The following is a 25660-nucleotide window of genomic DNA, read 5'->3' as shown; positions in this document are numbered from 1 at the left end:
CAAACAACGACCACTGGAAAATACCCGTCCAAACTCGACGTCGCCCAGTCCTCGGTTCTGTCGTCTATGCAGCAACCCGAGAATCAACATCAACAAGCAGCAAGCACCAAGCAACAGCCAAAGCACCAAAAAAATACCAAAAAGCGAACCAAGAAATGGAAATCAAACTTATCTTCCACTCACCGCAAGTCTGCACTCCCCAGACCAACCCAGAAGCGGCAATTGGTTCCATCGTCTGCTCCGTACGACATCTGGGGGCCAATTCTCCAGAACTCCCTGATCGAGCTTGTATTCCCATAATCTGGGTCTCCGCATATGATGCCATAAAACACCGTGACAATCCCCCGAGTAGAAATCACAGATGTGTTCTCCTGTCGCTCGAGTTCATGTGCACAGAGTGTGATCCCCTCTTCTTGTACGACGTGGTATTACAGCCGTCTCATTTGTTTGGGTGATGGACTGGTCACTGTATCTGGGGTAGTTTGGCATCCGTGGGGTGGAGAGGTATGAAATCAGGAGGATGTGACATGAAGTACGAGGCTTGATATTGCATGGTCAAGGAGAAAGTCGCACACAAGTTAGAACATTTCGTGCGTCGTTGAAAAGAAGGAAGTGCAGAAGACGCGACGGGATCCGAGACGCGTTTGTTCCCAACTAGGCCATCAGGCCAACATCCCGTCATTCTCACAAAAGGCAAGACATGTGGTAGTCAAAACACGAGACTTGGTTAATTCACTTCCGCAATATCATACATTTCGTCAGTTTAAGTGAGTAAAACATAGCTTCTTGAACTCTCTATGAAATCTGTTAAAATGAGAAGATCTGCTGGTCCACCTTGAGGGTATTCATAATTGCCTGCTACTCGTGAATCACCAGAACAACTACCCAAGCTGAACATTCACGTCAACACATAGTTAGACTTTCTCATGTTATGACAGACAAACTTGATAAATAGCTAGAGTACAGAAGATATCCTCGGGATGCCAGTTGGTCTGACAGATCTACGTCACTGTCTACCAATCCTATCGTAATGCATCGCCAATAGATAATCTAAAAAAAATTCGGATCACGTCCTTGTCCTGCAATCATTGCTTTCTTTCCGTAAAAAATCATGACTAATTCTGGACCGAGACCTCAATTGCGTCTGAAGAAAAAAGCAAGAAACATTGCCCCGATGACCTATTGCAGTAACACCCGCCCCAACCCAAATAGAAAAGGTACAAGCCAACCCAGTTTGCCGTTTGGAGTCGCACGTCAACGTGTGAATAGGCCATTGTTAGAGATGGCGTGGTGCTCGTGATGTCGCAAACGTTCAACTAGAGTGATTTTTGAAGAAAGAAAGTTGTCTTAAGAAGACTCCTCTTCCTCAGCATCGGCCTACAGACAATATGATTAGTATGCGATGTATGAATGGTGATGGCAAGCACTTTCGCAGTACTTACATTGTAATTAGCCTTCTCCTCTTCGTATCTGATCTTGTCGGCGTCTGCTTTGGCAGCATATGGTTTACGTTGAGTGTCACTCAAAGCCTTCCATCGCTCTCCAAGAACCTTTCCGACTTGGCCTGCAAACCGATGCGTTAGATTGACCGTGACAGCGGAAGAGACGGGAGCGAAAGAGTTAGTGCATACCAAAGCTGATTCCTGGGTTTTCCTCGCGGACATTCTCTCTCTGCTCATTGGCAAAGAACATGTAGGCGGAGAGACCACGCTTTGGGGCATTTGGATCTGGAAATCGAGGTCAGCGACTGGTTTGCGACGCGCAGCCAACAGATAATTTCGGTACATACCCTTCTTCTTCTTCTCGGTGCGCTTAGCTCTCTTTGGGGCCTTTTCCTTTGGCATGTTGAAGGTGAGATCTGATTTAATCTAGTCAGCCAAAGTGCTTGGAATGTTTACGCGACTGAGATCTGAAAAGGCGCCGGTAATGCGACAGTTGTGGTGGTTGATGGTGGTGGCCGTCGATTGTGCTGGTACGCTGATCGATGCGCTTGGTGTTGCGTCTTGTTTGGTGCAGAGGAGTGAGTGCGGTCGGTCGCAAAAGTCGCAACTTCGCGATCGCGAAAATGCAGAACTCGAGAACATCAAAATAGAACAGGATGACTTACGGAGATCCGGTTTTTTGGACGATTGGGAGTGGTTGAGATTTGAGGTTCTGGAGCGTTGAAAGACTAGGTCAGCTTCACGGCCATACCAACAAGTCAATAGAGCAGGATCGCGACGGGAGACGCGCCGACCATCTATGAAGCATTGCTAGATGGACTGGAAAGCAGATCGGATGCACGCAATTGCACGCGTGGAAGCGGAAAAAAGCGTGGATCCAATCATGCTTTTGCCAGTGGTGGGCCAAGCGACGAAAGGTCGAGATCTCTGGAGCAGATGGGGATTGTATGGTGGTTGAGGAAGTACATACAAATGCTTTGGTGGTCGCGAGTTGTAGTATGAGAGAGAGTACTGCGAATTTGGGTGAGAGAGTTGAAGGGCAGCTGGAGTACGCAGAATACAGGTGGGCGAGAGGACCTACCCATCAAAATCCTCGGTTAGCGTGGCCGCTCCTTCCCCTCGCGGGCTCGACCGGAGCGCGTCGGTGATTGGCCCGTGCCGCCAGTTCGTTTCCCTGCGGACTGTGACGCCTGCTTTGGCTGGCTCATTCCTCAGCGAACTGTCCAGCCCTCCTCACCTCCACCATCCGCTGCTCACTCGCAGCACACCAACAGACGTCGTTTGCAGAGAGGAGAGGGAGCGCGTGAGGACGACCATTTTGGCATTGAGGTTTATTGTATTTCTCTTCCTCCCAGGCAAACGGCCATCCAACGATACCCAACACTCCATGCTTCGATCTGTGACCAGCGGCGCTGGCTTGTCCTCTACGGAGTCGCAGGCTTAGGGTTGGCTGGGCTTCTGCACTCCGTGATGGCCGCGCGGTAGTGCATCCGTCAGCCATCTGGCTGAGGGAAAGTCACGAGATAATGCCAATTCCTTGATACGCAATTCGAATCAATCTTTATATGATCAACAAAGCCTCCAGGACACCTCCAAAGCACCTATCCAGCCAAATGGGAAGCTTTGAGAATTCGATATCACGTGTTGAGCTTAGTGATTCAACTAGCCGCCTTTGGGTTAGCTTGGATTCCAACGTGAATCAAAACAAAGACGACATGTGAAACACGTTGGAGATAAGGCCCGTGATAAGAACTTGAGACAGATGCAGTGAAGCGGGTGATTATCGGAGTCGCGGTTCCGATTCCGAATCAACGCGTTACGCGGTGCTGAATCTACTCGTACAGAAGCACTTCGTGATTCAGGAATCAAGGCCGATGATGTATGGAAGCTCGTTCACACTCAAGGCACCACACCACGTGATGTTACAAGATATATGATCCGCAGTATGGCTGATGATGCAATAACGGATGCGATGGAGGGTGTTGAGGAAGCTCCAGCCGAAATAGATCAGCCCTTATTCACAGAGCAAGAGCAAAGAGTGCTAGATCTTTACGCGCGGATGGAAGAGTTGCAACTGAATATTGCTCTACTGAAGTCGCAGGGAACTTTATCACAAGGTAGAGTCACTAGTTCACTTGCTCGCTTCTTGACACTGACATACCCAGATGAGAACGCCAACGTTACTGAGGAAGATATCAAAGCTGCTCAGCAAGGACTCCTGGAAGCCAAGACAGCATATCAGCTTCGAAATGATATTGTCGAAAGTGTTTTGATTGCGAATCCCATACTGAAAGCAGTTCATGCTGGCAGTAATGCTTCGACGGCAGAGCAGTAAGTATGACTCGACTTTTAGCGGCTCGGTATTAACCTTGCCTAGGGATTTGTTACCTTTACTGGAACAACGTGATACGTTGTCGGTGACTCTGGCAGATTTATCGCGAAAAGTGTTGAATGCCAAAAAGGAGTTAATCAAAGTCGAGACAGAGAACGTCAATACAAATCGCCAAAATGCAGAACTAGCTGCCCAGATGATCTCCCTTGCCAAAGATGCAGACACTCAAAAAAGGGACAACATGTCTCGAAAAGCACAAAAAGACTTGGCAGAAATGGATCAGAAGGTGAAGTCGATTCGGCAGACCTGGAGGATAATGAAGGGTACGGCGAGTGGCACGATCGTTGGTAGTGGTGTTGATTGGGCTCGAGATCCGGAGCTGCTTGAGATTGTTCTGGATAATGATGAAGCGGGTGATGGGTGATTAAGGTTGACGATGGATTCGAGAGTAATTCCCGTGCCTGAGTTTGGAGAGCCTAATAACTATACCGTCGATATCACTCTACTTTGATACCGTTATCTTGTTAACGAGCTTGTAGAGAGTAGTATAAGTAGTAGAGGACTGTAAATTACCGCTTATGTTTCCTATTCGATTTTTCACTTCCGTAAGCGAAAGCGTAGGTTTAAATTTCGCTATTTTAAGTGGATTTACTTATAGTAATAATTACTACTAGTAGGGAAAATTAGATGGCATTTTCCCCTACTTATTATTTGTTAGGTCCGAAAGGTACCTAGTTACGTACGCCCTGAATCGAGGCTATCCCATCAAGCGCGGCGCAGCCTCTCACATATTCTGTAGGCACGTGACGTGCGTCCTGCACTTGATGGGACACCCAAACGAATAGCCTCAAGTTCAAACGCAGTATCCTCTTCTATAATCCGACCCTATAGCCTCGGTAATTGTAGAAGACGAATCTTCAAGCTCTATGACTGCTTTCCCGGGATCAACATGTCGACAACTGAATTGTCCATCAGATCGAGAACCGCTACTACTGATGTTGGCGCTATATGGAAAGCAGCGTTAGTTCGCTACGAGGCGATCACTACCGTGAAGATCGAAAGTCTAGGCGCTGCTAATAATGTAGAAGAAATCTTGGCCGATATACATGAGAGAGAAACCAAGTTCAAAACCTATCGCCATGATAGTTCTAAATTGGACAGATTCAGGTCGCTCGTGAGTAGGAGCCTGGGCACTATCGAGAAGTTGAGTAATATGGTTGCGCAAGCGGTTTCAACTGTAGGCCAAAAGTTCTGAAAAAACACTTTTGACGATGGCTCATGTCATTATTACATAGTTATTCCCTCCCAGCACTGCCATTTTCACAGCAGTCAGTTTATTGATAAAAGTATGATCGTTCTCTCGTTTGAAATCATGAAGCTAACAAACTTCAGGCCGCGGGCTCTGTCTCTGCAGATTACGATAAAATTACTGGACTGTTTGAAGATTTGGATCTATACCTAAGTAGGCTCAAGATCTTAGAGACATGGGTCCCTTCTGTGCCGGAACTGGAAGTAGCCCTTGCTGAGGTCCTCGCATCCGTTTTGTGTCTCTGTGCCATATCTGCAAAGTACATTAAGGTAAAGAGAATTGGTAAGTAGACTTCTAGCATAGTTCTCTGAGTCAATCATACCACAAATCAATCCGCATCGTCGGATTGCGCTCCGCCCGAGAACAATGCATACACACCTGTTTGTAACAATACTGTGCCCGCGCACACACTCATTTTCCAAGTATTCAAGAATGCCTTAGCAGATAACTAAAAGTTTCACTAGTCAAGGCGTTTCGAAACCTAACCTCGGGCGAAGACGACGAACTTGCAACCGCTTACGCGCACTTCCACAAAATGGTTCAGCATGAACATGGCGCAATTCGAAATGTAACTTTGGCAGGCGTAGGGCGATTGCAGAAAGAATCGACTGCTATATACGCAGTTGTGCGGGAAGGCCTAGATATAGCGGGACGTACAGACTCAAATACTCAGACCCTTATAAACCGAACAGAACGCCTGGAAAAATATCTAGAGAGTACGGTTGTTGCCATTTGAATCCGGCTCTTCTTATCTAATTTGATTCGCAGGTCATGAGGCTACAATTCAGCGAGCTGATATACTAGCAAAGCTTTCGTCGCTCAACTTCCATGAGAAGCAAAATGATATTTTCGCAAAGTGCCATCATGGCACTGGCCAGTGGCTAATACAAGCTGACGAATTCGAAGGGTGGTTGAAAGGTGAAGGATCCTCAATACTTTGGTGCCCCGGAATTCGTAAGTCGCGGTTTCCCTGACACTTGGTCTTTGGTCTTAATTTGCTAATTTATTGAATAAGCGGGTGCTGGAAAGACCGTTCTGACGTAAGTACATTACCTATCACTAACAATTTCTCTACAATCTTATATTTATTAGATCTCTCGCGGTAAACCATACCCAAAAGGTCACTCGAGGAACCGAAGCAGCCATTGTGTACATATATTGCGACTACAAGGATCCAAAGACCCAATCCGAGCTCGAGCTTATGTCTAGTATAACGCGACAGTTAACCGAGCAGACAAGCCCAATTCCTCTTGAAGTGCAAAAGTTCTGCGAAGAGAATGTCAGGAACAGACGAAATCCCACGGGCAACGAGTGGACCTCACTTATCAAATCAATCTCTCTCCTGTTTCGAACAACTTATTTGTTCATTGATGCCCTCGTAAGATTTTTTTATCAGACCGTCAGCTTTGACAAATATCGAGATGGCTAACGATGCGATACGACCTAGGATGAGTGCCCTGAGATCAACAGAGACAATTTTCTCTCTTTAATTGGCAAGATTGAGCCATTTGTCCGGCTGTTCATCACCTCTCGCCCACACCTAGACCTGAAGGCAAAATTTCCAACCATACGTCGAATCGATATCTCAGCCAGTGTGTCGGATGTCAAGACTTATTTGGAAAATGAAATAAGTACAAACAACAGATTGTCGTTGTTTACTGCTAAAGACAGTCATTTGAGGGAAGACATAATCAAATGCGTGAGCGAAAAGACCACTGGAATGTAAGTTTTTCTGCGTAAAGCACCCCTCTTTATGTAAAGTGCAAAGTTTGATGACAATTCTTAGGTTCCTCTTTGCCTATCTCCAGATTCAGCACTTGTGCCGGCAACAAAGTCTCAAAATGGTTCGCAAAACTATGGATAAATTCCGAAAAGGCGTCCTTGAGTTCTATGGGGAGGCAATGATGAGAATCCAGAATCAAGAAGATGAGGATAGTGAATTAGCAATAAAAGCACTCTCGTACATATTCTGTGCTAGAAGACCGCTAGTTATAGAGGAGCTCCTCCACGCCTTGGCCGCAGAAGCTGATGAGACAGATTTAGACGAAGCCGCTTTTCCGGATATCGAAATCTTACTCAGCGTTTGTGCTGGTCTCATCATGATTGATGAAAATACTGGCATCGTGGGGCTAGTACACTTCACTTTACAAGAGTATCTAGAAGACAATCCTGGGAAACTTCTGCCAGACCTTGAAGTGGAGATGGCAAGAGCTTGCCTGACCTACTTGAATTTTGACGCCTTTGAAGAAGGTCCGTGCCAGGATGAAAATGAACTATCTCAACGCTTGCAGAAGTACCAATTCCTCGACTACGCGTCTCGCAACTGGGGATTTCATGTTTTGGGAGGGCAACTTCACGAGAGAGTCATAGACCTAGTTTTGAGGTTTTTAAAGGATGAGCCAAAGCTGTCTTCTTCGATCCAGATACTGTACCTCGTAGGACATCGAATCAAGGACTGGCAGGGTCGTTTTCCTGAGCAATTCAAGCCTTTACATGTTGTCGCTTACTGGGGTCTAGACAAGATTCTTACCATTCTATCGGAACAAGAGACAGACGTCGATATCCGTGATAGCGACGGCGCAACAGCGTTGCAGCTAGCTGCAAGGAACGGCCACATGTCGGTAATACAGCTGCTACTAGCTAATGGAGCCGATGTTAACACGAAAAATGACAAGGCAGAGACGGCTGTTTACTGGGCCGCCAGGAATGAGCATACAGCAGTACTGGAACTGCTCCTTCTAGAAAAAGCACATGTCCTTACAAAAGATTACGAAGGGTGGACTGCGCTGGACTGGGGGGTGCTAGGAGGGAACAATGAAGTACTGAGGTTACTACTCGAGCATGGCACCGACATCAGCGCCAATGATGATGATGGAAGAAATAAGGCACTGTGTCTAGCGGCTGAAGAAGGACATGAACTAACTGTACAAATGCTAATAGACAACGGGGCCAAGGTCAACGCGCAGGATGCACTAGGCAGTACGGCACTGGACTTTGCAGCACCATCAGGGCATGAAAAGACAATGCGGGTACTTCTGCAAAATGGTGCAGACGTCAGGTCTAGAGATATCTACGGAAATAGTATCCTACATTTAGCGGTTAACCATAAGGCACTAGTCCAGCTACTGCTAAAGTACAAGGTTGACATCGATGCTACGAATGACAATGGCCAACCGGCACTGAGTTTGGCCGCGCAAGATGGGCCACCAGAAGTTGTGGAACTCCTTCTTCAACACGGGGCCGACGTCGATAGAAAAGATAAGTTTGGGTTTACGGCACTGCACCGAGCCGTCTTGAGGCGCCGCGAAGCAACAGTGAGACTGTTGCTGGACTATGGCGCCAGTTCCAACGTCAAAGATAAGAATGGCTGGACACCACTGCATGTCGCAGCCCTGAAAGGACACGAGGTTCTTGTCCAAGTACTGTTACCTCTAGTTGAAGATGGAATGGCGATACTAGATTGGGCTGCCTTGCAACTACGTGACCCCGGACGAAAGCGCTCTTACAGGAAGCAGCAGAAAAGAAGGCGGAGGCGAGCACTGCACTCACGGGCCTGCGCGAAACCATTCAAAAGCAACAGCTTGGTAGATCGCAGGTTCTATTAGATAGAAAGGCAGACGTAGATGGAAAGGATATCGGAGGATGGACCGCTCTAATCATAGCCGCAACGAAGGGCCACCAAGAGTCTGTGAAATTACTGCTAGACAATGGGGCCGACGTCAACATAAGTGGATATGACGGACGGACTGCGTTGCACTGGGCATGCGACTGCGGGAATGAGGAGGTTGTGCAGCTTTTGGTCGAGAACGGGGCGGATGTCAACGCGAGTGCATACGGATGGACAGCCCTGCTTCTAGCCGCCAAGAGCAGTTATATGTCAATAGTCTTTTGGCTCATCCAGAATGGAGCTGATGTCAACGCCGATGATTACCATGGACGAACAGCACTACACTGGGCCGCTAAACATGGTAGCGAAACGATAGTGGAGATGCTGGTCGAAAAGGGAGCTAACATTGATGCACTGGATCGTTGGGGACGGACGGCGATAGTATGGACAGCGGAGAATACGGAAGAATCAGTGGTTCAAATTCTGTTGGATTTGGGGGCAGATGTGAAGGCGAAATCGCGGTATGATCTTACCGTACTACACATGGCGGCTTTCAAGGGTTGGCATTCAATTGTGGCCCAGCTGCTCAAACAGGGAGCTAACGTCGAGGCTGAAGCCTACTGGGGTAGAGCCCAGGAGATCGAATATGAAGAGTGTGAAGTGGAAATGGCGGAGGCGCCACTCAGCGGATTTCTTTGCCAGTGGTTTGGGTTGGGATCAAAGAATGGCTTAACACCGCGACAGCTTGCGGTTAGTAGTGGGCAAGTCGCGGTACTGAGGCTCCTGGAACAAGGTTAGGAGAAACTCATTTTTCATGTACTGGTGCTAGCCTACGTTGTTCATGCTTCACAAGTGTGTTGCAATTCTGACCGGACACCTTACTACGGTAGAACAGTAATGCCATCACCGAAAGTTTACATTTACTTAATTCTTCTGAGTAAAATACGATGTTGTCTCTATTGTAGAGGCTAAATATAAATTTTAAGGAAGGTGTAGTGGAAACTGGGGCGCGTTATTGTTACATGGTGTCCCGTCGGTTTTGCAATGCACTGGTGCTTTGCTGCTGAAAGAAAAGGATAAAAGTGGTTGATTGAGGACTACGCATCACCGAACACGTCTCGTGAAAATGGTCCCATCACCAGTGTGTTGTAAAACTGATGGGACACCTTTCTAGAGTATTGATGTCAGAAACCGCCTTTATAACACACCTTCACTAAACCATTATATTTACCCTTTGTAATAGAGGTAATATTGTACACAACGAATTAGGGAAATATAAACTTGGGACAGAATGTCGTTATTTATATCCTAAGGGGTGTCCCGTCAGTCTTGCAACACCCTGGTGCATCATGGAATTTTTCTTGGTTCTGGACAACAGCCTTCAAGTGTTGCTTTCCAACTTGGACATAAAGGTCGTCAACAGTAGGTGTATCTGCTTCCATCGTGTGCGTAATATCTCCTTTTGGCTCTTGAGGCCACAGTGGAGTGCATCCACCTGCTTGATCTTTTCGCAAGCGACATTCAACAATGGGTTTAAAGCATCCATCAGTATCCTGTCCACATTCGCTTGATACTCATCCTCATCATCCCCTAAACCATTTGCCACCAAATGTCGCCATCTCTTGACCGGCATACATAGCAACCGTACAGCAACTTGCGTGCGGTAACAAACAACATCTTTGCTCAAAGCGAATTTTCCGCAAAAGCGGGCCTCGTTCAATTCCCGTAACTGCTCCTCTGAGAATAGTGGTAAGATAATCTCATCAAGGACGATCTCATCCCATTTGTTTTCGACAAGAATAAACCCATATTCAGCAAGCAGGAAATCATTGCTATGATTCCCATAACTTATACAAATCTCCTCACCCTTCTCAATTCGTCGGTCGGTTCGGATGTGGTAGCCGGAGGGCGAGAAGGTGACTTCGCAACCAACATCGGCATGGTTGAATACATCAGCGAGAGGGATGAGAGCCAGGCAATCATCATGATTGATGTTTGTTAATTTTTGCGAAGTATAATAAAACGTTCGGGTGCCGACAATGAACCAATGATATACATAGACTTCATAAGATAGTGCGGAGAAGGCAGCAGAGACAGCGGCCCAGTCCGAGGATAGTTTTTCTTTCTGCTTTTCCAGGAGGGATAACGATGCGGATGGGAGAAGCTCTTGGAGCGAAGGGTGCCACATGAACGGTATCGAATCTTCAATTTCTTGCTTTGTAGGTAGGGCACCTCGCCACGGAGCGTAGAAACCCGATGTGTCCATAGCAAGCTCAGCAGCCAGAAGTCCGTTGACGCTAATTTTACCAATACGTTTAGAGATGCTCTTGGGAACGGTATGGGCTGTTCGCAGAATAGAGACAGGAGCGAATAATACTATTTCTCCAATCTGCTCAATTGTTAAATCGAGCTTGCACGAAAATACTTAAAGCAAATGTCGATATATTTGTTTGACGCGATTAATGCCCGTACAAGCGTAGGAAAAAGGGACTCCCGCATACCTCAAGTGTTTTGTCTGCGGTAAACCCGAATCCCTTACCGGGAAATTTGTGTGTCGAAATTCCATCGAGCGTAACTCCCCGAGCCAGAGCCCAGTCTGTAAATTGTTTAAAAGCTTCCATGAGGGAATGAAAATAACAGACGTGTTTAGGGAATCGAGAAAGAATAGACGAGGGACAAAAGAAAGAGTAAAACTTGGTCACGTGAATATAGTGACAAAAGAAGTATAGGGATTTTTTGATATAAAACTTTATATACTTAAGACACAGAATATATCTCTATTTTGTAGTAGTTTTTAGACGTCTATATTTACTATACTATCCTTTATATAGATATGCTAATAATTAAGGTTAAGCGCCTCGCGGAGGACAAAAGAAGTAATAGCCGACATATAATATTTCTCCGATTAAGTTAACGAAATATCGTATATTTAGTGGACTAACCTAGGACATTACTACTATTCCGTGAATTATTTTAAGTAAATGAGCTTTTTTAAGCTATATTCGTTAAGCTCTATTCGAAGTCGACTTATTATTCAGCCCAATTTTAGTGGGTAGGTAACTGACACTTGATTTATACTCCGCGAGGCGCGTCTGGTCTAAACATACAACAATATAATATAGATAGAAGTCACCACTTTATAGTGATTAATAAAACGTCCTGCGAAGTGACAAAGGTTCGTGGTGGATTCACGCGACCCCAAGCGTGGCTTGTGCGTTGCCGAACAGTGGCGTCAGAATGAGACAAGGCCCTGAAGCCTTGCGGATCGGCGAGCGAGTAAGATTATTCCTCTGTCATGCGACATCAACAACACCACGAATCTTGACATCGTGTGGACGTTTGCTGCTTTGAGGAGCTGTAGGTAGCGGTGGGGATGGCTCTTCAGGTTTCGTTTGCCCATACGGGTCAACGACTACAGGTCGATCCAGGGACTTTCACGTCGTAAGTTGTACCTTTGTGCTGGGAAACGCTTTAGGCATACTAATTCTCTGATCAGGATTGACGACTTTCGAAGCTGGGTTGCTCGAAATAGCTCGGTGTCGGTGCAGAACCATGTTGGGTTGACACGGCAGGGGAAACCTGTCAAACTGCCTATGTTGTCTACAGAAGTAAGCTATTGGTGACAAATGTAAACTCTAAGTTAGGCTGACAGTGAGTAGAAAGAGGTCTTCATCTATGACAAGCAGATAGGACAACCATCTTTTCCAACTTCCATAGAAGAGGCGCAACTCGATATTACTATGCCTACGAAATATACCCCGTCGAAAGCTCCCGATACAATAGCAGACCAGAAGAACTTGGAAGCATGGAAGGATTTATTTAAGGCACGGCGGTCATGGGCCCTCGAGATCGTCGAGACTTGTATGGCAATGTCGAACGAAGCCCAAGAAAGATACAGCGAAGCTCACGTCATGGCTCTTGGTGTGGATGCCGTTATCTATAATTTGGAGAAACATGTAAAAGCGCTGGACCAGAAAAATGCAGACATACAGACTTGGTCGAAGGATATTCAAAAGGAGCAGGAGGCAGCTGGGACTAATTGGGATACATCCGTTGGTAGACTGCGCTCATTGCCGGCCAGCAGCGATATGGTCGACTTCATTACCGGCAGAACTCCTCGCAAGAACAGGCCAAGCTCCACACTTGAAGACCTCGTAGATCAGACAGACGTGCAGACCGCTGGCAAGATTGTCCGAAGCATCACATCGAAGTTAAATAAGGATAGTGCGGCTCTCGGAACCAAGGTAGATCAGGTTCTACAGGAGATGGATAGCTTATTTGATAAGGTGGAAAGCGATCCGACTCGATCAATATCAACTCGAATCAATGAACCGATCCAACTAATGGAAGATATTGAGGCGGTTGCTAAGAAGATTAGTAACGACTACGAGAGTGTGCTGGGATATGCGAACAACAGCAAGAACATATCACAAGCCTCCAAGTCTGCCCTTCTCCACACGAAGAACCTCCTGCCTAGCCTTCTCAAAAGGGCTTCTGAAATGGACGCCATTCTGCATTCTTCTACAGAAGCACGCAACGCCATGGCTGCGCGATCGTTGGATATCATGCATGATATCTCTTCAATCACAGCTCTTCTATCTGATGCAAATTTAAGGTTCGCAGCCCTTAACGTGGACGACGAAGGACTCGATGCACTGCATATGCTGGAATTACTGAACACTTTGCCTACAACATACGCCTCATTCATAGCCGAGGCCATTCGTAGACGCGAGTGGACCGAGAAAATGAGGTCAGATTCTACAACGCTGGCTAACGAAATGGCAACATTTCAAGATGAAGAGGCCCGTCGACGGAGAAAGTGGCAGAAAGCAACGGGCAGTATGCTCTGGGGTGACAAACCCGAACGGAAAGTGACCGGTGTTGAAGTCAATTTTCACGATGATGAGGAGGACTGGCCACAGGCTACAAGACAAGATCTTGAGCAACTCTTGGACGTCTTGAAATCTCTGGATGGTAACTCGCAACTGGTTACCAATGTTTCAAAGATTTTCACAGAACTCAACAATCCAACCAAACAACAAAGCAAGCGTGCTAGGGCATTCAAGGCTGGTAGTATACATGAAGCCGCACTTGGAAGAAGCGCATTACTTGTTCGAGGCGACGATGAATCCATAAGAGTCCTCCAAGAAGAAAGACAGAAGACAGAAAACAAGCTGAAAACCGCTGAGAGCCGCATTCGACGGTTAGAAGGCCTTCTCCATCAACAATCTCAGAGTCGCAGTTCTACGGGAAACATCTTTCAATCACAAGGCCAACCAAGTCCCGATCCACATATCACCAACAATCCTTTGGCATCTCCACATCTGCTAGAAGATCAATCTCGGAGGTCTTCGGTTTCTTCTCGCCGCTTTTCGGCTCATCATGGCGCTGATGAGAAAGCTTTCCAGCAGAAGCTTTTGTCTGCAGAAGCTGATGCGAACGCAGAGCGTGAGAAGGTTGCAGGCTTGGAAAAGGAAATCGCGTCTAGGATTACGAAAGCGGATGACCTAAAGGTTTTGGTTGATGAAGCTAATTCCACCAAGCAAGATCTTCTGCAGAATTTTGAAGCCCAACAACGCGAATTTATGGCTGAGCGGAAATCTCTTGAGGATGAAATTAAGCGTATGAAGGTGAGACTCGAGGAGGTTGATGAAGAAGTTGAACGCTTGTTAGGCTCTAGGGAAGCTTCAGTCGAGGATCGCGTGCGAGAACTTCAGGATGACCTAGAGAGATTGCAGAAAACGCACGCGGCGGAACTTCAGAAAACGCAAGGACAAGTGGATTTCCTTCGGAATGATTCTAAGCTTCAGCGCGAAACAAACGCAAATCTAGAAAGGCAGATATTGAGGCTCAAGGAAGACAATCGCGAATTACTTCAAAGAGCTGAAAAGGCTGAATCGACAGCTGAAGAGCAGCTGCAGGTCTTGTATGACATCCATGCACAGCTATCACCGAAGTCTAAGAAATCGTTGGAACCCGCCGCACTTGCCGAAGTACTCGTGAGCCTCTCTGGAGACCTTGTGTCTGAACTCGAGTCTGTTAAAAGCGATGCAACTATTGCCAGATCGGATCGAGATGCTGCAAATAAAGAGATCGTAACTGTTAAAGAGGAGCTAGCTAAAGCACAAGAAACATTGTCCAAAGAAAAACAGGAAGTGACGCGTCTTCGTGAGCTCTTGGATTCTGAACAAGCTAAATTCAACTCCATAAAAGAAGAGCTAGTAGATGAACGAGACCAGCTGAGCAGTCTTAGGACGAAGATCTCGGACGGCGAGACGGGCTCTGAAGCTCTTCGTAATCGGCTCGAGGAAGAAGAGCGTAAGGTAACAAGGATATCAGAAGATCTTGCTACTCGACAATCCCGTATCGGCAGTCTCGAGGAAGAGCTTAGGACGTTTCAAGAAAAACACGAGTTCGCCAAAAAGAGACAGACTGCACTTATCTCCAGATTTGATGCTCGAACCGACCGAACAAAAGACCTTTCTCGTCGTGTCTACAATCAAAACGATAGATTATGTCGACTGCTTGAGAGGCTTAGCTATTCTGTTACAAGAGAAGGTAACTCGATGACTATACAGCGAATTCCAAGACCTGACAAGTCTAATGCGAACGATTCATCGGATCCTGGTTCTTCACTTAGAAAGAGTTCTGCCAACATCACGAGAAAAGCCATGATCGATAGTGGCGATTTGGATTTGCTCTACTGGATGCATAACGATGACCTAGAAGAAGAATCTGCCAAGTATGAAGCATTCTTGAACTCCATCGGCAACTTTGATGTGGAGGCATTTTGCGAAGTTATCACCAAGAGACTCAAGGATGTTGAGTACACTGCTAAGAAATATAACAAAGACGCTCGTGCATACCGCGAAAAGTCTCATGTAGCTCAAAAGGAGGCACACGAGAAGATCGCTTATAAGCATTTCAAAGAGGGTGATCTTGCTCTTTTCCTACCTACTCGAAATCAAGCGACCGGAGCTTGGGCAGCCTTTAATGTCGGGGCACCTCATTACTTCCTTCGTGAGCATGACTCTCACAAATTACAATCACGAGATTGGCTGCTGGCACGAATTCACAAAATCTCAGATCGAGTCGTGGATCTCTCTAAATCGATGTCAAGCTCCCGCGCCATCGACGGTAAATCTATCGACAGCAACTCCATAGAAGACGACAATCCATTTGAATTATCCGACGGTCTCCGCTGGTATCTCATCGAAGCGACAGAAGAGAAACCTGGGGCGCCCTCGACCCCCGGACTCGGAAAAAGCACAGTTGCGAGTGCCCGTATCGATGCAACGGGCGATATTCGTCGTAGCAAGAAGTCTAGCAGTAGCGTAGAGGGCATCAACAAAACGCTTAGTAAGAGTCTTGATAGTCGTCGAAGTAGTGTCAACTCTAAGAAAGCAGTCCCACTAGCCGCAAGCAGTCTTATAAAAAACGGAACCATCGCTACAGATGCCGCCTCGCTTAAAGCGTCGTCGACGACCGGTCTGCAATCGCCAGCTGAACCAGCGGAAGCGCATATATCGAGGCCGAGAAGCCGCGAGGACGCGGGCAAAGCGCCGATTAATCCCGAGGTTAGACATTCTCAGATCGTTGATAGTCTTATGGGTCCCTGAGTTTCGCTGATGGTTTTGGTGGTAGGGTAGTAATATGGCTCTTCCTGCGCGGACGGAGGGGAATAGTCCGACGAAGAGGATGGCTGAGGGGAGCAGTCCTACGAAGAGGTCGGTCATTTGGGACTCGTTGTGGTCTCTCGATATGAGTGTTGAGAGTGGGAAAAAATAAGAAGTAGGATCATGGCATGGCGTTACGGTTTGGATGGAAGGGGGGTGTATATCGACATAAATTGTGTAATATTGGGATCTTTTTAGTTTGGGTTGGTATGGCATGCATTCATTGCGATGATACCATTTTGCGAGGTCCCTTTTGATTTGGGTTTTGTAGATGGATTGGGGGGGGGGCTTGGATATAAGGTTAACTTGTGTGCATAAATTCGAATTTGCATATTTACACTATCATTTCTTGTATATGGTGTCATCTTTGTTCTTCTTCTATGTGCCTATTAATTCTGTAAAGTCGACACAGAAAGATCCTGGTGATAGATACATGAACGCACGACATCTCTGTAGGCAGGAACTGCCTTTTAGTTTGCACTATAAAGTCGCGTAAATTCGTAACAGTTCATTTGTCTTGGTTGTTGGCAGAATGATTTTGTGGTTTTTAGATTTGAGACTTCATCTTAAAATGTCATTTTTTTCATTCCAATGCCTTTCGAAATACATATGGGCAGGGACTAAATTAGCCACAATATCTGAAGAACTACATAGCTTGGTGTTCCATTCAATGGCTCACCAGTGTGTTACGTGATTGACGGGACACCCTCTATTATATGTCATCATCAAAATGTTTGTTTTTCTTGGTTATTTTGAGCGAATTTCATGTTACTGTATTTTCTTCTTCGAACTATTGTGGCTTTTGTGCACTGTAGGAAAGGGTTTAAGATGTCAGTTTCGGAATTCTATCGGACTTGAGAGGACGTTCTATTATTAAAGGTGTGGCTAGAAAAAATGACACTGGCTCTTTTCAATAACTCAAAGACCATCCTGCCATTAACAAGAAGAGAAAAGTAAACTAGTATCTGGATTTTCTCTCACTTGTGTTGACTTCGTAACCTTCTTTCCCAATGGCTTATACAATACCTCTTCAGCTTGGTTTCAAATTTATTACATCAAAAGTCATGTTTGTCTATAATTTTGGAGGCCAACACGTTGACCTCTCATCAACTGGACAAATCCCCAATCCTTTCCCTTCAATCATTGTTTTCACTAATTCCTCCATCTTCAACAATTCCGTGACATTAAAAAGTCTTGCCGCTTCCGTACTCAATAATCCCGTAAATCGAAAATTAAAACATTCCCCAAAACCCTACTTTTTCTTTTTACGAATGACTTCATACCAGGTTTCGATTACAGTGAAAACGGAATATAATACTTTCATCTCCATCTCCAATAATATCTAAGCGCCAATTACAGCGCTTATGATTTACGGTTTCCCGGAAGTCAATATAAGCGCTTATTTTAGTAGCACTCGCGCGAGTAAGAGGGCCGCTTAAATGTGTGCTTTTGCGGATTGCGTTTTTCAACTGCTTAGTAATGTGAGAGAGCTATTTTAAGAATGCATTTGCATTTTCAAGTCTCTAAATGTAAGGCAAATTATCTCAATTTGTAAAACCCTTTACATTTCTTGGGCTTAGATCTGTTCTCAAAGTGAGTACGTGGAGTACTCTTGTGATTTACAATGTAAGTAGCAGTAAAAACATGACATTTCCTTAATAAAATTGACAAAACAATGGGTATATCGTCCACTGTTCTCGGGAAACAAGATAGTTTGAAACTCTCTTTTCTACTAAGTTTCAAATGCAAAGTACTCACTAACTCCTAAGAATAAAATGGCTAACAATAAATTCTGCGATTTACTTCCTCCTGTACGAGGCCGTTATTCATTGTCATCACTCGCTTAAGTTGGTGGCGCATAAGGGGGGTTTCCCGGATTGCGGTTTTCGACAACACCACGAAAATGGGGATATACGGTTTTCCGTTTCTCAGTTCTCAATTCTTAGAACTTGTATGTTGGGCTGATGTTGGAAGCGTATAAATATGTCATCTTCTTTTCGTTCCTTTGTTTTCCATCTTCTTCCACGAAATATTTTTTGGTGTCAAAAAGACGTCGTCGCTAAAGTGCCTTGGTATCGCCATACTTTTTCACACTTGTTACGACAAGTCTCTTATAATCTTCTTATCGTCGTCATCGTCGTCGTCGCCGTCGAACTAAGGTCTGTTTTTGGTTGATTAATTTATTATATAATTTCATCGCGATGTCCTTCCACGAATCCCATGTTGCTGTCGCTATGGTATTTATGACATATACCTCTGCAATTTTCTCCAACACAAACACTTTTACTATCGTTGGATCTCTGCCTGAAGTCCTTGAGGGTCTTCGTTTCGTTCTCAATATCATGGAATCATTCACGAACATGTTTGACAACACTCCCCGCATCACCTTCACTTCTCACCTCGACGTCCACCGTTTTACCATATCCTATGTCCTCGTTGTCTCAAGACGTTCCAGGCTTTCAGTTGTGTTCCGTCTGGCGATCGTCAGCACAATCGTTGTCACCTTTCCGAATCAACATATCCCTAGAGCTATCGATATACTCAACAATCTCATTACCTCGGCCACTATTCGAGAAAACAACCATCAGCTTAATAATCTTCAAGTCATTACAAACGCAGATAAAACCATTACACAAACCCATCCATCTATTATGACTATCCCAACTCCATCATCACCGTTGCCAGCACTTCCTCGCGACCAAATCCAATCAACATCAACCCATCACAGTCTTTCGCAGCACTTTCGCTATCCATCACTCCTCCTCAACACTAACTCAGACCTTGATCAACCACACCTCGCGTACGAAGAGTCTATACAAATATACCTTAGACAGCTTCAAAGTTTTCGAGAAGTGTACCAGCAGGCTGCTGGGCCGATGGACCAACGAGAGTAGAGTTTTGGAAATTCGGCTTTGCCTAAGGTGTGGAACAAATGAAAGCTTCTATCTAGTCGAGAGGTTATGTTTGTGATTGTATTTCTTTGGTCAAGGGTTTGACAGATTAGGCTGTTCATTATTTTCTGTTTTTGGACGCGTTATTTCGTTACAGGCTCGCTGGTCTTTTTTTCAAATAAGTCGATTATGGCTACGCCGTGGTTAGTTAGTATGGTTAGAAATCTGCTGAAGCTTTTAGTAGAAGATTTATCTTGTTTCTGTATGATCTAGTATAATTGGTTTTAATTGACTCGAAACAGGGAAAAGTATATGTGGCGTGGAGCTAGCTTTTTTTGCTTCGTTTGTAGTATTAATACTAACACTTGAAGTCTCTTGCATACTTCGATGACTCGGATGTTCTATTAAATAACAAAAAGTCACCTAGCCAAATGGGAGGTATACTTCGGCTTTAGAGCGCACCTTTCGGCGATTACGATTCGGGGTGATGACCTGTACCGACCCCGACCATGCTCCGAATGGGCAAGTCTCTGGTCCGATACTACGAGTTTCGAAAAGGTTGCCGTCACGGGTCAATACAAAGATAATCGTTAGTTGCAATAACGAAGTATATGTGGTGCACATACTAACTCGGGAAACATAAGTAATTGGATGTTAAGAGTTTCCGCGAGATGCATTTTTCAAGATCATGTGATATTAGTGGAAAGTCACAAACGCTTCACCACATCACAAAACGCAGCCTCGATACAAGTCGTATGAGAACTAAACCTGCCGAAGCAGTAATCCATATTCTTTATTCACAAGCAACATGTTTTCTACCGTCCTAGCAAAAGATGCAACGACTCCTACTTGACCGTTGTTGAATAGCCAGCCAAGTAACTCCTTTCGCTTAAGCAAATGTTCGACCCTATTTCCCATTGTTGAAGACTTTTGTTCCTTCCGAGATCGCTTTATATATGCCGTTGAAGGACAAATGCTTTTCCCGATTCATAGCATCATTAATCGTGTTGAATAATTCCCTTTCCGCTACGCCGTAAAATGAAACCGCAAGGATATATCTCTAGTATCTGTACATGTCGCTCTTGTATGGTCCTGCGGTCTCAAGGCCGAGGTACTCAGCTTGAACAGGAGTCAACTCAGTCAACTCAGCATTAACGTGAGCCAAGTGGAGCTTGGCAACGGTCTCGTCCAAGATCTTTGGCAGAACGTAGACACCGACCTCGAGCTTCTGAGTCTTACCGAACTCAACATACTTCTTTCCGAAGGCCTCATCCTCACACTTGTACAGCATGATTTGTGCAAGAACTTGGTTGGTGAAGGAGCAGGACATGACGAAAGAAGAGTGACCAGTAGCACAACCCAAGTTGACGAGACGACCCTCGGCGAGAAGGATGATGTGACGTCCACTTGGCATCAAGAAGCGGTCGACTTGAGGCTTGATGTTCTGGACGCTGGATGCATTCTTCTTCAACCAGGCAACGTCAATCTCAATATCGAAGTGACCAATGTCTAACAACATTAGCAACGAACATCACGTGATGGGTTGGGTACTTACTGCAGACAATAGCATCATTAGGCATTTTCTCGAAGTGCTCTCCGACCAAAATATCTCTGCATCCGGTTGTGGTGACGAAGATTTGACCCTGGCTCGCGGCCTTCTCCATGGTTGTGACTTGGAAACCCGAAACAGCAGCTTGGAGGGCGTTGATAGGATCAACCTCAGTGACGATGACACGAGCACCCATTCCGTGGAGAGCCATGGCACATCCTTTTCCGACATCACCGAAACCGGCAACGACAGCGACCTTTCCAGCAATCATGACATCGGTGGCTCGCTTAATACCATCGATCAAAGATTCGCGGCAACCATACAAGTTGTCAAATTTCGACTTGGTGACAGAATCGTTAACATTGACAGCAGGTACGAGAAGGCCCTTGTTCTTCAACATCTTGTACAAGTGGTGGACACCGGTAGTGGTCTCCTCAGAGACACCGTAGCATCCCTTCAGCATCTCTGGGTACTTGTTGTGGACAAGAGCAGTAAGATCTCCACCATCATCGAGGATTAGATTGAGAGACCCGCCATCTTTGAAAGCGGTAAGTTGCTGCTCTAAACACCATTGGTATTCCTCCTCGGTCTCGCCCTTCCACGCGAATATTGGGACACCTGCTCGGTTAGCTTTGATTCCAACAACCACAACTTTGGATCTAGATGTCCAAGAGCTTTATTTTGAATTGATAACTTACCAGCTGCTGCAACCGCTGCCGCTGCGTGATCTTGCGTACTGAAGATATTACAGGAAGACCACGTAACTTCTGCTCCAAGGAATGTAAGAGTTTCGATCAGAACAGCCGTTTGAATTGTCGCGTGGAGACATCCCGCAATTTTTGCGCCTTTAAGAGGTTGATCATTCTTATATTTCTCACGGGTAGCCATCAAACCGGGCATTTCATTCTCTGCGAGCTCGATTTCCTTGCGGCCGAAGGCGGCAAGACTGAGGTCAGCGACCTTGAATTTCGAAGCGGGAGCCGACATTTTGAGTGGGGCAGTTTTATGGGGACTGTATAAAGCCTCAGTTAGCATGAGAAATCATATTGAAGTGTCGTGGACTTACGTGGTGGTTGTGGTGTTGGTAGAAGAGGAGGTGTAGAAGGAAGAGAGAGGGATAAGCTCAATCTCAGGTCGAATCCTTTTTGTTGGTGGGGGAACCTAAAAGGGTTTAGCGTAGGCTTATCTCACCTCCAATAAGCGCTCGGTCCCTGAAAATTCTAATGCAAGTGTCAGAGATTATGATCGCGATGGTGGGGTATCAAAAGTTCGATCTGTTGAAATTCACAACAACTTTACAGCATCAAACTCAAATACAATTCTTCATACATCTAGGAACACTATCCGTTATTTCGTCCACCTATTTGAGGAATTAACATTCACGATTGAAGGTGATGGTTGAGATTGATATTGAATTAAGCGACGTGTCAGATGGCTTCAATTGTCAATGGGAACCGCGCCCTCACCGCGTTTTGTATTGTCTCTATTACATTGGCTAAATCGAATAAACATCTACTGGTCCTTAAATTTAAAAAGACACACTGATTAAGTAATATCACATGAACTTGGAGGATGACACTTGGCTCGCTTGACTACCACTACTATATCTTAGCCAGTAACAACAAGTTTTCGACTTATCTACGAAAAGTATTAAATCTAGTAGATATTCCAGTACCTGGAAGTCATAATATGGAAAAGGAAAATTTTCTTTTATTTTCTGACCAACCTATCTGTTAGTTCATCCCATAAAGTGCCGTTCCAAGAAAATATGGGGCAAAATGCCCTAAGCGAGTGATACACCCAATTGAAATAGAGCTTTAAGGGGCGCCGACCAACCACCAAATTCGCACCCGCAGAGTTTTAAATTTAGTGAGAACGATTTGACGAAAGATCCGATATTTTGTCAACTCGATCAAAGAATGATGAAAGCTAACTCCTCGACTGCGATTTGTTTTTATCTGGCAAGAGTCGTTTCGATAAGTCTCACGTGATCTGGGGCAATTCCCAAGTCGCGTCAAATGATAACTTCGACAAGATGAATATAAAGAATTGTTAGAATTGTGCCTTCGCAATCGAGCTCCAAGACGAGCATAACCAGGTATAAGACTTTGCGATTCCTCGCCCAGGCAATCATTGATTGCCATCGGAAATACGCGAATCTCGAAATTGTACGTTCAATCGACATCAGTAGGGCGTGCAATTTAGCTGTCACTTTGAAAAAGAATATAACGGCGAGGAAGAAAGTGAGTACTAATCACAAAATGAAATGTACCTATAGTCTCAAAGTCCACATCATACCCTGGCGGTCGACAAATTTTAATGGCAATGATCTTCTGACAGTTTTGTAACCTGGAATTCCAATTAGTCATGTAGGTAACACTCCATTGAATTAAACCATCATTCCACGCCCAAACAGACGTTCGTTTAGACATATCTTATTTACTGAACATGGTTGACGAAATATGCCAATTCTGTCAACGTAAGTGGATAAATGCTGTGTATTGACTGTCACTTGTATAAGCCACTACGAGACAGTCCTAAATACCTACCTAGATGCGTATATATACTTAACATACTAGAGAAGCGAGCATGTGTTTCGGATTCAGAAATCGACGGGATTTAGTCTCATCGTCCAAATTGAGTCTCATTAAAACCGTGAATTACAAGGTTGGTTGGGGATAAACTTCGAGAATATCTATTTAATTACACTCCGTTACAAGAAAAAATAGTAAAACTTTCAAGCCGGATCGCTACAATTCATTGGTCACTGTAAACCATAAATCCAAGTACGCTCGTTTTGTATGATTTCTTGAATTTTCATAAATATCTTCCTCTCGACCGTCTAGCCTACGTTTTCTAATTACATCGCCAGACATCAAGCTTATTTGAAAAATCCTGAACCAGCATGTCTACAACGTAAGCAGAGCCGCGCTTGCATGGCAATCATACCAGCTGCGCAGAACAATGCTAATGTAACGGCCGTAGATCCCCTCTGAACGCCAGCCATGCAAACTCCAGAATCTCGAGCCGCAGCAAGAGCGCTTTTCCCTATATCACACAAATTCCTCACGAACTCTCAGGAAGCAAATTGCTCTTGACAGCAAACATTTTACTAGTGATGCTCGCAGTGAAGCCATCCACTTGTCTCGAATATTGCTCTACCTGTCTAGCATTCAACATACCCTCCAATCGGCTTGGTTCTGTTGGCAGCTTGAATAGTCTCTCCCACTCATCCTCAGGTAATGGTGCTTGCTTCTGCTGTACTCTAGATGCATTCTCGGCCGCCCGCTTTGTCTTCCACGCTGTGATCTTGGTCTGCTCTCGGGCAAGCTGTCTCTGGTAGTATTGGAAGTTGTTCAGCTCCGTGTAGTGTGTTTCTATGCTATCAAGGAGGGAGTCGCAAGTCTTCTCAAGATATGGGTCGATCGACAGGTCTAAAGACTCGAAGTTTGGATATAGCGGGTTCGGAGGTTGGGTAGCGTGAAGGTCTGCAAGACTGGCGGGAAATTCGAGTTCTTTCTTCGCGGGTTCGGCTGGTAGCTGGTGGAGGAAGGAGGTCAAGAGGTGAGAGTTGTGTACAATAATTGGTAGCTCAACCAGAACGTCCTTGTATGTGAGTTTGGTTTTTTGCATGCTGCTCGATATTAGAATAATTCATACCATCGGATTCGCTCACCATACTTCTCAGTCGTGAACTTGCTTTCCTTATAGGCAGCCATAAAGCTTGGAGATAATCTGAAAGCTCGCAGACTCAGAGCACCTTGAGAGCTTCGGCTGACATCGTGTACCAAAGCAACGGTTCTCTCATTTGGTTCCTTTTGATAAAAGAACTGATTTTCAATCAAGCTGGTGTTGACGAAATTGCCCATGTTTGCACTTGTGTACCATCCAACATTGTTCGCATCTACGTTGACCTCCCTTAGGTATTTGATCATCTCGTTCGAATATGTGATATTGGCCTTTGATCGTGGAGCAGCAGCGGCGAGGTTTGAAGCTGCCATATGATCGTTTGGGTGGGCATCGGCCGCGGCGACATCTGGCATTGGGAAGGGGAAAGTATTGGTGATTTGGAGAGTTCCGTTTACGTCCATTCCAACGATAGATCCAGTTGCGGTAGTAGGAAACGAGGCAGCGCAAGCTTTAACGATTTTCATCACAACCTGTATAATTCCGTCAGTCCTCAAGATCCCCGCCATAGAGCAGAATGTCGTACCAGTGCTTCCACTTGCACCGAGTTGAGCGGAACTTCTTTCGCAGTATCGGCCATGATTGCTATCGTATCGCAGATTCGATATTGAGGATCTGGTGTATATGCGACCGTGGTGTTGGTGGTGGGCTTGATCTTTGATGCGCACTGTCGCGAATTTGAGGCTTGATGAAAGTGTGTGTCTTTTTTTGGCGAAGCCACCCACTAGCGTGGTGGTGGGGGTTCAACGAGGAATACATGAAATATAGGAACCCCCACCCCTTTAATTCAACGTCACAATAACTCTTGCTGTCTGCTCTCTGGATTTCTGTCGATTCTGCTGAAGTTTCTATCCTCTTAATCAAATTATCTTCTTCCCACGCCGAATCGTTGACAGGAAGCTATCGCTACTTTATCACGTGTCTCCAGTTATATCCTCAAACGCGTCGACAGTGGCGAGACAATGATGGCCATACTCCGATGAATTCGGCCAGATCTGTGATTGTACTAATCTCCCGATCCATGGTATACAGATTGGAAAAGAAACGCCACCTCGCCGCTTAATATTGAGCTTTTCTCTATATACATGCTTACATGGAATACAGATACTGATTTGTCAAGGGCAAGCACCCTACCCGGCCGTCATTAAAAGTCCACTGGACAAACAA

General features: G+C 45.4%; 7 protein-coding genes across 7 annotated transcripts; 3 read left to right on the top strand and 4 right to left on the bottom strand.

The window, feature by feature from the left end:
* Positions 1-1347: 1347 nt before the first annotated feature.
* GLAREA_08821 (HMG-box) lies at positions 1348-1844 on the bottom strand (the record flags this gene model as incomplete). Its single annotated transcript, XM_008077782.1, has 4 exons — positions 1348-1377; positions 1443-1564; positions 1632-1727; positions 1790-1844. 4 exons carry the CDS (start codon positions 1842-1844, stop codon positions 1348-1350), a joined length of 303 nt encoding a protein of 100 aa, XP_008075973.1.
* A 1543-nt stretch (positions 1845-3387) lies between these two features.
* Positions 3388-4198, top strand: GLAREA_08820 (uncharacterized protein; the record flags this gene model as incomplete). Its single annotated transcript, XM_008077781.1, has 2 exons — positions 3388-3773; positions 3820-4198. The coding sequence occupies 2 exons, from the start codon at positions 3388-3390 to the stop codon at positions 4196-4198; spliced, it is 765 nt and encodes a 254-aa protein (XP_008075972.1).
* Positions 4199-4723: 525 nt separating this feature from the next.
* On the top strand, positions 4724-9488 carry GLAREA_08819 (Ankyrin repeat-containing protein; the record flags this gene model as incomplete). The annotated part of the gene is made up of 10 exons (XM_008077780.1): positions 4724-5011; positions 5070-5102; positions 5167-5365; positions 5548-5799; positions 5852-6037; positions 6099-6123; positions 6176-6461; positions 6531-6805; positions 6870-8563; positions 8599-9488. 10 exons carry the CDS (start codon positions 4724-4726, stop codon positions 9486-9488), a joined length of 4128 nt encoding a protein of 1375 aa, XP_008075971.1.
* A 583-nt stretch (positions 9489-10071) lies between these two features.
* On the bottom strand, positions 10072-11311 carry GLAREA_08818 (SET; the record flags this gene model as incomplete). Its single annotated transcript, XM_008077779.1, has 2 exons — positions 10072-11079; positions 11192-11311. The coding sequence occupies 2 exons, from the start codon at positions 11309-11311 to the stop codon at positions 10072-10074; spliced, it is 1128 nt and encodes a 375-aa protein (XP_008075970.1).
* Positions 11312-12063: 752 nt separating this feature from the next.
* Positions 12064-16309, top strand: GLAREA_08817 (uncharacterized protein; the record flags this gene model as incomplete). The annotated part of the gene is made up of 3 exons (XM_008077778.1): positions 12064-12131; positions 12187-12298; positions 12350-16309. 3 exons carry the CDS (start codon positions 12064-12066, stop codon positions 16307-16309), a joined length of 4140 nt encoding a protein of 1379 aa, XP_008075969.1.
* A 4008-nt stretch (positions 16310-20317) lies between these two features.
* Positions 20318-21793, bottom strand: GLAREA_08816 (Formate/glycerate dehydrogenase catalytic; the record flags this gene model as incomplete). Its single annotated transcript, XM_008077777.1, has 3 exons — positions 20318-20766; positions 20813-21424; positions 21505-21793. 3 exons carry the CDS (start codon positions 21791-21793, stop codon positions 20318-20320), a joined length of 1350 nt encoding a protein of 449 aa, XP_008075968.1.
* A 2079-nt stretch (positions 21794-23872) lies between these two features.
* On the bottom strand, positions 23873-25073 carry GLAREA_08815 (uncharacterized protein; the record flags this gene model as incomplete). Its single annotated transcript, XM_008077776.1, has 3 exons — positions 23873-24440; positions 24488-24966; positions 25020-25073. 3 exons carry the CDS (start codon positions 25071-25073, stop codon positions 23873-23875), a joined length of 1101 nt encoding a protein of 366 aa, XP_008075967.1.
* Between the last annotated feature and the right edge of the window lie 587 nt (positions 25074-25660).

The sequence above is a fragment of the Glarea lozoyensis genome (assembly GCF_000409485.1).
Source record: "Glarea lozoyensis ATCC 20868 chromosome Unknown GLAREA1, whole genome shotgun sequence".
In the NCBI taxonomy this organism is placed as follows: Eukaryota; Fungi; Ascomycota; class Leotiomycetes; order Helotiales; family Helotiaceae; genus Glarea; species Glarea lozoyensis.
The sequence above is the reverse complement of the archived record's forward strand: the minus strand, read 5'-3'. Positions and strand labels throughout refer to the sequence as shown.